Genomic DNA, 14050 nt, shown 5'->3' on the forward strand with positions numbered 1-14050 from the left:
CTCTCCCTCCCCCCCCCTCTCTCCCTCCCCCCCCCTCTCTCCCTCCCCCCCCCTCTCTCCCTCCCCCCCCCTCTCTCCCTCCCCCCCCCTCTCTCCCTCCCCCCCCCTCTCTCCCTCCCCCCCCCCTCTCTCCCTCCCCCCCCCTCTCTCCCTCCCCCCCCCTCTCTCCCTCCCCCCCCCTCTCTCCCTCCCCCCCCCTCTCTCCCTCCCCCCCCCCTCTCTCCCTCCCCCCCCCTCTCTCCCTCCCCCCCTCTTTTTCTCTCCCCCCTCTCTCCCTCCCCTCCCTCTTTCTCCCCCCCCCCCGTTCGCCCTCACCCTCGTTTCCCCCCCCCCCACCTTTCTTCTGTTTGTAGTTTAACTATAGTGTTTAAATAAGTTGTATTTTGCTTAACATCAGGTAGCTTGGCCCATCTCATCACATCCTGAATATGCACTTCACATCTACCATTAAAGTAAGAAAAGTTAGGGTCACGGCTACCTTTCAAAGTTTTTTCCGGGGTGTCTGGCCTGGTCCGTAACATGTTCCAGTATAAATACCCTGCTCTTAAAATCTATGCCTACGTGGACGACTCCCAGGGCAACTCCACCTGTTGTATGATCTCTGTGCCACCACCTCTGCTGGTTCTGTCCTGCAGGGAAGAGGGGCATCTAGAGATGGTGACAGTGAAGTCTGCTTCATTCTCTGGTATGATTTTGAGAGTATGACTGTGTCAGGTTGTTGCCTGCCTAATCCACGAGACAGTTCGACTAAATTTGACCCAAAGTGGATGGCCGCAAAGTGACCTTTGCATCGTCTCGGGGTCATTAAACAGGAAAAAAAGAAACAAACAGAAATTAGCCAAGAAACATCTTGGGTTCAAGGTTCTAAAGAAGAATCACTTAACGTCAACTCGTGCTTTTTCTTTACAGGTACTACCACACCTGAGTTTTTCCAGCAATTTCTGTTTTTGTTTCTGATTGCCACAGTTCTTTAGTTTTACTGAATCTGTCATTGTTGTTTTTGTGCCTAGATTTATGCCAGGTGTTACGGTTGCTTGGCAGGTAGGAAACAGAGGATGAGCATAAATGGATTGGTTGAGTTGGCAGGATGTGACAATGGTGTATCACAGGAATTGGTGTTGGGCCTCAATTATTTAGTCAATAGAAATCATTTGGATGAAGGGACTGAATAAATTGCTAAGTACAGTCTGTTCTGATGTAACGCAATAATTGCATTCTTGCACAACCTCGCAGTTCAGAAAATCCTACATTAACTGCAACACTTGAAAGTGATGGGGATGGAATTTCCTGATAGCCAAATAGTGTTCTCCTCTGCTTATTCACATCAAAGGAACGCATATTATGTCAGAACTGACTGTGTGCTGATGATTCAACAGTAGGTAGGAAATTAAGTTGTGAAAAAGACAGGAATCTGGAAAGGGATTAAAGATTAAATGAGCAGTCAATCTGAATTCAAGAATGTAACATAAAAAATTGAATGTCCACTTTGGCAGGAGGAATAGGAAAGTCACATAATATTTAAATATAGATTCCTCAACATGTGAGGTAAGGTGGGATCTGGGAAACATCAGTCCGTGAATCACAGCAAGTGACTTGGGATGACATATGGGTCAATACAGTGTGGAACTGAAGGAGCACAGCAGGCCAGGCAGCATCAGAGGAGCAGCAAAGTTGACTTTTTGGGTCAGGACCCTTTTTCAGAAATGGGGGAGGGGGAAGGGAGCTCAGAAATAGAGGGCGGGTTGTGCTGGGGAAGGTAGGTGGGATGGTGATAGGTGAGTGCAGGTAGGCAGTTGGTTCGTGAGGTGGGACGGATGGATAGGTGGGAGAGAAGCAAGTTTTGAGAAGATTTGTAGCTCAGATTGAGGTTCTGTATGTGAGTTTGCTCGCTGAGCTGGAAGGTTAGTTTTCAGACTTTACGTCACCATTCTAGGTAACATCATCAGTGAGCCTCCGACAAAGCGCTGGTGTTATGTCCCGCTTTCTATTTGTCTGTTTAGGTTTCCTTGGGTTGGTGATGTCATTTCCTGTGTTGGTGATGTCACTTTCTGTTCTTTTTCTCAGGGGATGGTAGATTGATTTGGAGCCAATGTGTTTGTTGATGGAGTTCCAGTTGGAATGCCATGCTTCTAGGAATTCTCGTGCGTGTCTCTGTTTGGCTTGTCCTAGGATGGATGTGTTGTCCCAATCAAAGTGGTGTCCTTCCTCGTGTACGTAAGAATACGAGTGATAGTGGGTCTTGTCGTTTTGTGGCTAGTTGATGTTCACGTATCCTGGTGGCTAGCTTTCTGCCAGTTTGTCCAATGTAGTGTTTGTCACAGTTCTTGCAAGGTATTTTGTAGATGATGTTCGTTTTGCTTGTTGTCTGTATAGGGTCTTTTAAATTCATTAGCTGCTGTTATAGTGTGTTGGTGGGTTTGTGGGCTACCGTGATGCCAAGAGGTCTGAGTAGTCTGGCAGTCATTTCCAAAATGTCTTTGAAGTAGGGGAGAGTGGTTATGGTTTCTGGGCACGTTTTGTCTGTTTGGTTTTGTTGCTGGGAGAGAAGATGAACAGGTTGTGTCAGGTCAGAGTGGTGGGGATGACAGGGAGGTATGCACTTCTGCAGTTGCAGGGAAAGGTGCCAGGGGTGGTGGGGCTAGTGGGAAGTGTGGATTGGATGAGGGAGTTGCAGAGAAAGTGGCTCTGATGGAAGGCAGGTGGGCTGGGGGCGGAAGTTTACCTTCAGTTGTGGGGTCAGATTGCAAGTGGTGGAGAATGGTGTGTTGAATATGGAGGTTAGTGGGGACAGGGGGGATTCTGCCTTTGTTTTTATCGCACAAAGGGTATGTGAGGGCAGAGGTATGGGAAATGGAAGAGATGCAGTTGAGAGTGTTTTCACCCACCAAAGGGGGGATGTTGTGATCCTTGAAATAAGACATCTGGGATGCTCGGGAGTGGAACGCCCCATCTTGGGAGCAGACACGGAGGTGGAGGAATTGGGAGTAGGGGATCATATTCTTACAAGAAGGTGGGTGAGAGGAGGTGTAGTCGAGGTAGTTGTGCAAGTCAGTGGGCTTGAAATAGATGTCGGTTTCAAGGTGGTTACCAGTGAAAAAGCCAGAGAGGTCCAGGAAGAAGAGATATCTGAGATGGTCTAGGTGAGCTTGAGGTTGGGGTAAAAGGTGTTAGTAAAATGGATGAACTGTTCAACTCCTCGTGGGAACATGAGGCAGTACTGAAACAATCATCGATGTAGTGGAGGAAGGGGTGGGCGATAGTGCCAGCCCCATCCCTCCTCTCTCTGTTTATTTTGGAGATCTCATCCCCCCCCCCCCCCCACTTCTGAAGCAGGGTCCCGACTTGAAACGTCAACTTTCCTGCTCCGCTGATGCTACCTAGCCTGCTGTGTTCCTCCACCTCCACAGTGTTATCTCTGACTCCAGCATCGGCAGTTCTTAGTGCCTCTAGGAGTGAAATGTTTTGTTTATTGCGAGATGAATGTAATGTGAAAGTAGGGATTTTCTGCTGCGGTTCGACAGGGTATTGGTTAGACCATATGTGGAATGCTATGTGCCACTTTAGTTGCTTATACTGGAGAAATGATATACTGGCACTGTAGGGGTTACAAAAGAGGTTCACTAGACGGATTCTGGAATTCAGAAGGTTGCCTTATGAGTAGACTGGGGCTGTACTGTCTGGAATTTAGAAGAATGAAGAGGGATCTTATAGAAACATATAAAACTATGAAGGCAATAGATGGACTAGAAACAGGGATATTGTTTCCACTGGCGAGTGAAACTAGAACAAGGGGGCAAGGCTTCAAAATAAGGGGGACCAGATTTAGGACTTAAGTTAAAGAAGAACTTCTTCACCCAAAGAGTTGTAAATCTGTGGAATTCTCTGCCTGGTGAAGCAGTTGAGCCTACCTTGTTGAATGTTTTTAAGGCAAAGATAGATTTTTGAACAGTAAATGAATTAAGAATTATGGTGAGTAGGCGGCTAAGTGGAGCTGAGTCCACAAAAAGATCAGCCGTGATCTTAATGAATGGTGGAGCAGTCTCGAAGGGCTAGATGGCCTACTCCTGCTCCTAGTTCTTATGTCCCATGGACACAGTTCAAAGAAGAATTCGCTCCACTGAAGCCTGTATTGTAGTAGATTATCTTGCAATGAAAGATTGGACAGGCTGTGTCTGTCTTCCATTGGAATTTAGAAGAACAAGAGGTGATTTTCATGAGACATAAGGTTCTGAGAGCACTTGACAGGGTGGTTACAGAATAAGATGTTTTCCTTTGGCAAGACTTTCAATTAAGGCACAAGGTTTAATTTAGGAATGAGAACTTTAAGCCAGAGATGAGAATTTTTTTTGTGTTTTAAGTTTTTGAAACTCTCTTCCCTGGGTTTGTGGTGATGGAATATTTTCAAGGCTAAAGGTTGCCTCTCTTGTTAACCAAAAAACGCTCTGGTTTTGGGGTTTGTAGGTATGCAGAGTTGATGCCAAAGTCAGAGCAATCATGATCTTGTTGAATAGCAGCACAGTTTAGAGGAGCTCAGTGGCATACTCCTGCACTGAATTCATATTTTCACTGGGCCTACAACACTTCGTTGTTGTCAGTAAAGGAGCAGAGAGTTTAGATGCATGAGATCAGTCTCAGCAGTAAATGGCACCTGAGGGCTAAGTTGTGGGGCAGGTGAACATGTTAAATGTAAGATTTTCTTGTGAATTTGAATAATAAGGACATAGAAGCTTGTATAGATCAGTGGAATTATTGAGATGATTGATGCAGAGACCGAGGTTTGAATCTTGCCATAGCAAATTGTAGAAGTTGAATTAAGAGTTGAATGATGACTGTTGTAAATTGTCAGAAAAGCCCATCTGTTTCACTAATGCTCTTCAGGGAAGAGAATCTGCTGTCTGACCGACATGTGACTTCAGACCCACAGCATGTTTCGTTCTTTGATGGATAATAAATGTTGGCCTAGCCAGCAATGCCCATGTTGCTTGAAGAATAGAAAATAAAGTGGGAAGTGTGGCTGTGATCTTTGGAATGGAAACATTTAAGGAATTCAGGTTAAATAGGGTAGCATTGTGGCTCACTGGTTCGTGCTGCTGCCCCACAGCACCAAGGACCGGATTTCACCCCCGTCGACTGTCTCTGTGGAGTTTGCACATTCTCCCCATGTGTGCTTGGATTTCCTCTTGGTTCTCCGCTTTCCTTCCCTCGTCAAAAGATGTGCAGATTAGGTGGATTGGCTGTGCTAAATGGCCAAAATATCTAGGGATGTGCTAGCTAAGTGGATTAGCTATGGTAAATGCAGGGTTGCAGGGAGAGGGTAGGGGGTGAATCTGGGAGGGAAGCTGTTTGGAGGGTTGGTGTGAACTCAATTTGCTGAATGACCTGCTCCCAGGGATTCTGTAGGGATTCTATGATTCTATGAAGTTCAGCTGAGCTATTGCATCAAAGTTGCAAACTGTTTGCTTAAATGTAAGGCGGAGGCCGGTCACCAGCTTGAGTTGGTTTCCAAAATGCAGTTTTCAGTTGGGATGGGAATTTAAAACCATAACTGTTAATCATCCCAATGCTTTGTTCAAGGAATTTGCAGTTTACTGCCAGACTGCACGTCAGACAAGTCTGAAAACTAAGTCAGTAGACAGGGGCAGGAATCGTGGCAACAGAAAACATCCATGTATTTGTGGAAGGCTGGCCCATTGATATCATCAAGGTAACAGCCTTTAGAGAGAGAATTTGATGTCTTTCCTGGGAAGAAATCCCAAATTTTCATAAAATTCTGCAAGCGTGCATAAAGTGAAGTATTGATACTTATTTAAACTGAATAAAACAGAGTAAATTGGTGCGCAGAAAACAACTTTTTGTATGAGACATTGAAGGTGACGGGACAAGTGGTGAAAGCAGTTAATACATACAGTATCTTCAGCTTTATTAAATAATAGCATAAGACAAGAATGAGGATGTCATAATGAACTTGCTAAAGACACCAGTTTAACCTCAACTCAAAGATCATATGCAGTTCTGGTTGCCACACTTCAGAAAGAATGAGCATATATTAAAAGTTCTGAAGTGGTTTCTGAGAATAGCAATAGAGAAGCATCAATTATGAAGATAAATTGGAGAAGTTGTCACTGTTTTTCTTGGAAGAAACATCGAGGTGGTGACTTGGTGGAAGTTTTGAAAATCATGAGGGGCATAGGTAGAGTCAATAGGGATAAACTCATCCCACTCATAAAAATAAATGAGCACAGATTTGAAATAACTTGCAAAAGAAGCAGATGTGAACCGAGAACACTTATTTGACTCCTTGCTCAGAAAACTGACCGAATTGATTTGAATCAAGAGATGGAAAAATCATTATGGTGCATTTTGAGAGAATTTTGAACATTTTGCACAGATTGAAAACAGACCATCTCAAAATCAGGAGAAAAGTAGAATTTTTGGATTTGGTACTGTCTGCCATTGATGATTTGGAAATATGTAATTTGCTTAATTCAGTCAGTCACAGTTCAATTTTGTTTCCTTAGACCTGACCAGAAGTTTTGTGAACATATAAAAGATGATACAAGTGATGATTTTCAGAAGAGATATATTTTAAAACGAGATAACTCAAGCCTTGACAAAGATGATAACCAAGTAAGTGCTTGATTTGACTGCAGCCTTGGATTTCATCCCTCTGTTAAAGCAAAAGTTGTTGTATTGCTGTTTTAGGTTTTATATATTTCTTTCTGGAGCAGCAGTTATATTCTAGTTTCATGTTGTGGAATTTGTCAACTTTGAAAACACTCATTCAAAATGGTGCATTCAGACACTACTAGACTAGTTTATAAACTGCTGCATATACAGCAGGCATCTTGGACTGTTGCTAATCAAATTACCAATTGTAACTTCTGGCTTAAATTCTGTTTATAAAATGATGTCATAAATAGCATTGCGATTTTTTTTGTGCTTTTTTTCCACTGGCACAAATATGGAGCTGAAGTTTTAACAAACCAGATGGAGGGATCAAATTAAATTCAAGCCATTGGTTTGGAATATAGCTTAGTTGAGCCCTGGATTCACCTTTAATAATATCATTCAATTGTTGGAAGTTTACAGACCATAATCTTTTGTCTACACATGTTATATTTAAATTCAATGCAATAATTGAATTTAGGAAAGAATTAATTTTGCATTTTTACTCAGGTAATTTTGCATTGTTCACAGTGCTTTTGTGTGTTATGTATACCAGATGTCATGTGCATCAAGTCCTATATGATCACTGTAGTAAGCATTATTTGACACTCTGAAGATAAGAACAGCAAAGTATTTCAAGGATGTTGCTCTTTGCATTAGCAAATGCTGGGTTTACCATATTGGCAGGCTTTTGAATATGAAACTCATTGACAAGTTATTAAATGGGGATATCCTCCTAAGTAATGACACGATTGCTTAGCAGAACAATGAATGATAAGAGACTGCCCAAGTTTGTACTCCCCATGTGAGTTGTTTCTGTGTGAATACTACCCAGTAGATTGATCAGTTTAAAACTTGGTTGCATAGTTTACTTTCAGTTCAGTCCAGGAATGATCATTATAAAATTGTAAGCATTTCTTCTAACCAAGAGATTATTCACAGGTGGTACTGGAATATTTCATAGTAATGGAGTCTGAGAGACTCATACATTAAACAGGTTATTTGTTTCAAATGAAACACTTACAACTGCCTTCTGGAAATGAAAGGCAAAATTGGGAATATCTGGAATTGGTTAAGGCAATTGTGACAGAAACATACATTGCCTCGGGAGAATGGAAATTGACACTTGAGAAAACACTTTTTTCAGAAAGGAGTGTAGCAGTACTAATATGGACAAATTAAATTCCAAAGCTTTTTTTGGAATTTGTTTTCAAAAATACATATATTTTTGATATTGTTAAAGCTTCAATTAAATTTTTTTTACTTTGAAATATTTCAATCTCCTAAGAAGACGATGTGTTCAAAATTTCCAGATACGTATCAGATTGCGGGATGATAGAAGAAGCAAATCAATAGAGGAGAGGGAAGAGGAATATCAGCGGGTCAGAGATAGGATATTTTCTCAAGATGTAAGTATAGGGTGGGAAAGAGAAAAGTAAATATATGGTTTTAAATTGGATATGCAAATAGATGTTACAAGCTTTTGTATAAGTAGTTGAAAATCTGGAAGGCATTGAACTTGACTGATTTGGTTGTGGAGATTTTAGAGTAAATGATACATTAGTAAACCGAAAGTTGCATTGTAGCCTTGACCAGGAAATCTTTGTGGAGTCTTGCTGTATGATATGGAATGCTGTTCCGTAGAACCTTGTAAGTATAAATGGTTGTCAACTATCCTGAGGAAAGGCCTGGAAAAAATTGAAGCTCATTGAGCAGGAAGTATGTAAAAGAGAAGCCGGCAGAATGATAATGGAGTTTATTTTATCCACAGCCACTTTTTTGTTTTTCACCTTAACAAAGTTTGGTTGCTGACAGTATTAGATGGCCACAAATCCCAAGCCCTGTTGAGCAGATTAGTGATCATGTTCAGGTGCTCTTGTAATAGTGTTTGACAGGACTTTGTACTACTTGTTAAATTTGAAAGGGTGCTTTCGAGTCACAGCCACAATTGGGGTGTTGTGCTTGATAAGCACAGTCACTGTCGCGTATGTGAAAAAAAGATACTCAGCTCTGGTAAATGATGATAGAAAACTGTCCTTTGAGCAGAGTGTTTGAATATGAGGTAGAAGAAATGACAACGTAAATAATGCTTCTGATAGATGGCATATAGGACTGAAGCACTTCAAGCTCCTTTTAAAGATGAATTTTCCCTACATCACACTTGCATGAAAACACTTACTTGGAGCACCAAACATCATCTTTAAAGCAGTCTAAATAAAAAAAAAACAACAGGCTTTTGAAATAGAATATTATAATGACCTTACCATTGAAGTTTGGAGCTTTTTTACTGGTCAAGACTCTATTCTGGGGGAAAACAAAAATAAATTACTCTTTGTAAAAGTATTTTTAAGACATGCAAGTTGTTAAAAAGCTAAATAATTTTTCCGAAGAGCTCTTCTCAGATCTAGATTTTATGTAACTTTTATTTTGCACTCAGTGCAGAGCATTATAGGCATATTGTTCGTTCAAGAGGGACAGGAAGCCACACAATTAACAGCAATTATGGTATACTTTCATTGCAGGTTTGGAACTAATGCTATGCCATAGTATTTTTTTTCCCATACTTGTTGTGTATACCTTCAATATGAATGTTCAAATGTTTTAAAGCCACTGTTGAAAAATTGTGATGCCATCAACATTTGTCTTTATACTGGATGCCATTATGTTGGATGCCATTGCTGGATGTCTACCTACTGATTTTTTATTATATGCCATAACAAAAAGAAGATAGAAACAGGTGCAGGGGACCATATAGCCCATCAAGTCTGTCAGTGAATATGATAATGGTGATCTTAAGCTCAACTCTCACTTCCTCCCTGTGCCCATATCTTTCATTGCCTAGAAATCTGTTTATCTCACGTTTAAATGTAGTCAATGATGATGCATCCATAACCCCTTGCGATAAAGAATTCTGATGATTTTCACCCATTGGAATGAAGAAACTTCTCGTGTTCGTCCTGAATGATCAGGCCCTGTTCATGAGGGCATAAGAGTCGGTCATTCATCCCGTCGAGTCTGTTCTGCCACACAGTGGGATCGTGGCTGATCTGTACCCCAATTCCGTCTACCTACTTGTGGCCTATATCCCTTAATACCTTTTGCTTAACATTAAATCTGAGATAGATAAATTTTTGGTAACAACTAAACTACCATCCACTGCCATTTGTGGAAGAGTGTTGCAAATTTCTGCCATCCTGTTTGTATTGACATGCTTCCTAATAGCTCTCCTGCATGGTTTTGCCCTTATTCTCATGCTATGTCCCCTCAATCTAGAATCCCCAGCCTGTGGAAATAGTTTAATTTTGTCTTTACCTGTCTTTTCCTGTTAATATCTTGAAGACTTTGATAAGATCACGTAACCTTCTAAGTTCTAGAGATCAAGTCCTAATTTGGGCATCTTTTTCAGGGGAAGGATTTACAGGGGACATCTTTTTCACACAGATGTTAGGTTGTGTGTTGAATGAACTGCTAGAGGAAGTGGTAGATGCAGGTACAGTTAGAATATTTCAGAAATATTTGGACAGGCACATGAGTAAGCAAGGTTTTAGAGGGATGTGGGCAAAGCACTGGCAAGTGGGACGAGTTCAGTTTGCGAAACTTGGTCATCATGGACGAATTGGCCTGAAGGGTCTGTTTCTGTGCTGTACGACTCTAAAACTCTCATTTGCATGATCTCACCTCATAATGTTGCTCCTGAAGTGCAGGTATCATTCTTGTAAACCAATGTAATACTCGTTCCAACACCAATATATTCTTCCTAGGGTATGATGCCCACATCTGTCAGTACTGCAAGTGGGGTTTAACCAGGATTTTGTGTAACTACGGCATAACTTCTGCACCGTTACATCCCAGTCCCCTCAATATAAAGCCCAGCATTGCATTAGCTGTCTTGGTTGTTTTCTGCACCTAATAGTGGCATGATAAAGATCTATGCACCTGAATCCCCAAGCCAGACTTGTTCCCCTTTGTTCCTGAGCCTCAGGAAACATCAACTGTCTCTACCTATCAAGACCCTTCGTTGTCTTGAACAATTCAATTCAATCATCTTTCCTTGATGTATTTGAAGGAGAATCTTTCAAATGTTAATTTATAAGTGCTCAGATTGCTGTTTATAAAACTCATATCATTCAGTGCTGTTGTTTATACCCTGATCATTTATAATGAAGTAAAAACAATTTTCTTGAATCAACAGCTTGCAGATTGCTGTTATTGCATTTGCTGTCGATTTTTGATTTAAACCATGCATTATCACAAATTTCTTTCAAGGTTCATTACAAGATGTACACAACTTGCTGATAACCTTGACTTGTCCTTAAACTAAACAATTCACTATGTACAGAAAATAGTTGAGTTTTTATGGGTTTTTTTAACATCATTGGTACCAATGAATAATGTTGGTTTCACCTTAGTGTATAAAAAAGCCATGATTGTTCATCAGTTAGTTTTTTTTGTTAGTTTTGTTGCTGCAACTAAAAATTTGTGTTTTTGTTTCAGTTATCATTTTCCCAGGATAATTACTTTACAGATAAAAGGTTAGTGATGATTTGAATGGACAGTTTAATTGATTAGGCTTTCATGGTGTTTCGTCATAAATTCTGAAATCTCCTGTTAACATCAACAGAATTCATGAAGAAGAAACTGCTAATAGCACACAACAAAGGCGACAAATATTTAGGTACATGAAAGCTTGTTCAAATTAGAACATTTGTATGACTGTGCAGTCTGAACTCATTCATTGTTTACATTTTGAGGTCTTGGAAAATTAAGATAAATGTTAACTTTATTTTGTACGTTGCAGAGGAAATAAGGACGGAACTGGGAGATCCTCCAACAGTCGTCAGAGCAGTACTGAAAATGAGCTGAAGTGGTCCGAGCCACGTCCTTGGAGCAGTACAGATTCAGATAGTTCCAACCGCAACCTGAAACCAGCAATGACAAAAGCTAGCAGCTTCAGTGGAATTTCTGTACTGGCAAGAGGTGATAGCTCTGGTAGCAGCAAAAGTACAGGCAGGCTTTCAAAAGCAGGTACATTCTTATTATACACAACATTGCACAATCACAGTAAAGTACTAGTTTGGCAAATGTTGGCTTTCAGAGGGTCAAATCAACTTGATATTTCTCATCACTTTTCTGATTTATGAATTAGATTTTGTTAGAGTTTTTTTGTTGCCCATTCCCTGTTGCCCGAAGGTGAGGGCTTTTGCTGTAGGTACTATTCCTCAAAGGCTAACAGCCTTCGAGTACCTCATCAAATTGACCATTATTCATATTTGAGTCACGTGCTCGCTTGCACATTCACCAACGAAGGAGTGTTGCAGCTGGGTCGAACTTGTCCTGAGTGGACGTTTGCATCTGTATTTTGCAACCAGGGTCACTGCAGATTGATTTTTGCTTTGCTGAGCTCAGGGGTGCTGAAGCCACTGTTGGCATCTGTTTTTTTCCTGACTTGAGATGAGCAACTTGCATACAGACTAGTGGTCAACCTGGAACCTACTTGTCTGTATGGCTTAGGAGTGCATCAGGCATTGTATTTAAAAACTAAATTATTGAGGAGCCAGTAAGTCATTTGTAAATAATTATTCTTTGACTTGTACAACTAATTAGTGCTATACTGTTTTAGATCTCTTTGGTTATCCAAAGTAATGTGGGCAGTAGTTGTTCCAGAAAAATGCAAAAAAAGTCTTGACATTACAATTTCATGATCACAAATAAGTCCGGGAATACCTAGTCATTGAATATTTCTGCAAACTGCGGTTTAGTTCTTTTATTCTTTTGAAGCTTTCTGAATTCCTTGTCAAAATTAATAATTTTCTTTATTTAAGTATATACTAGCCTACATTAATTTGTGTTAACACTTTTTTTTGTCATATTCAGAATAATGTCTGCTATTATAACTTGGTCTGTGCCAAGAGCTTGCATTCTCTTCCTTACTGAATTGTTGTGTTCATTATATTATGGAGTGTTTGCTTTATTTTGGATATTTAGAAACAAAACTTTTTTGTGCTGTGATAACTGCAACTAGACACAGAAACCTATAATTACTGGAAAAGAATGTTGGCCGCTTAATGTCTGACCTTTTCATTAGAGGCTGCTTTTACTGTTACTTGTAAAGCTAATGCATTCATATTACTAAGCCTGCATGTTGTAGCTGTACAGTTATATAAGAGATAAGAGTTTGCTTGATTAAATTGTTGTTACTGTGTGCTGTTAATAATTTAACATGTTAGAGTCAACGGGGATTTGCTAATTTTCCTAACGTTGTGCATGCTTGAACTCTTAAGACAATTCATCGTGATGCATAGAAAGGAAAAAGGCATGATGTTTCTGTCTCTAGATAAAGATTTTTCATTGCTCCTTTCCCAGGTTCAGAGTCTTCTAGTAGTGTAGGGTCATCCACGGGTTCCCTCTCTCGCACCCATCAACCTCTTCCAGTCACAGCTATGAGCCAAACTCATGGTGTGCCAGCCGTCTATTCAGCTGTCAACACTAGTAATTCTCTTTCCTTTGATGGTGGCATGAGTGGGCAAGTGATTCCTACTAGCACTAGCTTCTTTTTGCTTCCCTTGGAAGCTGCAGGCATACCACCTGGCAGTATTCTCGTGAACCCTCAAACAGGTTGGTATCCACTGCTGGGATTTATGTGAAATATATTTGTAATTGGAATTTACTCTGCAAAACTTTGCTATTTTAATTGAAATGTTGTTCAGGCTGTTTAAAGTGATCCTGGATACGTATGTAATTGTAGATATTTCCTCAAAAATAAGTTGACTTGAGTTCCATTTATAAATTATGCAGTTTTCTGTATCATGTAAGTTTTTAAAAGTTGCTCAGTTTTAATCTTTTCAAACAAGTCTTTATTTCATCTTTTTTCAATTTTTTAAACGTTTTACAAAATAATTCTCATGTCTTTCACATTGGTGCGTATACAAGTCAGGGATAGCTTTTCCACTCATTGGCTGTGAATTGTTCACCACTACTCCTCTTCACTCTTCCATTATCTTTCAATTGTCAGACTGCTTGTTTAACAACCAGTACTCAATGAGCACGCATTCTGTCCAAACATTTGGAAGACTGAAGCCGTTGATTTCAGTCTTCCTCTCCAACTGTTTTCCCAAAGAGAGAGAGAGAGCGAGCGAGTTCTTCTCTGGCAGCCATCTAAGGCTGAATCAGTCTTCATAATCTTTGTTTCATATTTAACCCCAAGCTGAGCTTTCAGCTGTACACCATACAATCATAACTATGTTTCTATCTATCATGCCATCAAAGTTGACTCCTGTCTCAATTTATCTGCTGCTGAAACCATAATCTGTGCCTCTGTATATTTAAACGTGACAGCTACAGTACAGTCCTGACTGATCTCCCAGGTTCTAGCCTCTAAAGGGAG

At 40.4% G+C, this 14050-nt stretch overlaps 1 protein-coding gene across 18 annotated transcripts in view; it reads left to right on the top strand.

Moving 5' to 3' along the window:
- The window catches only part of LOC125454128 (R3H domain-containing protein 1-like), a 164923-nt gene that overhangs the window by 62952 nt on the left and 87921 nt on the right, over positions 1–14050 (top strand). For 14 of the 18 annotated variants that reach the window (XM_059647415.1, XM_059647412.1, XM_059647411.1 and 11 more), the window contains 6 exons: positions 6519–6627; positions 7980–8075; positions 11161–11198; positions 11288–11341; positions 11465–11691; positions 13030–13281. In XM_059647415.1, the coding sequence (XP_059503398.1) occupies positions 6519–6627; positions 7980–8075; positions 11161–11198; positions 11288–11341; positions 11465–11691; positions 13030–13281 (776 nt within the window). The remainder of the gene's footprint in view (positions 1–6518; positions 6628–7979; positions 8076–11160; positions 11199–11287; positions 11342–11464; positions 11692–13029; positions 13282–14050) is intronic. The other 4 variants (XM_059647424.1, XM_059647427.1, XM_059647426.1 and 1 more) reach the window with 2 other exon arrangements.

The sequence above is a fragment of the Stegostoma tigrinum genome, chromosome 7 (genome assembly GCF_030684315.1).
Source record: "Stegostoma tigrinum isolate sSteTig4 chromosome 7, sSteTig4.hap1, whole genome shotgun sequence".
In the NCBI taxonomy this organism is placed as follows: Eukaryota; Metazoa; Chordata; class Chondrichthyes; order Orectolobiformes; family Stegostomatidae; genus Stegostoma; species Stegostoma tigrinum.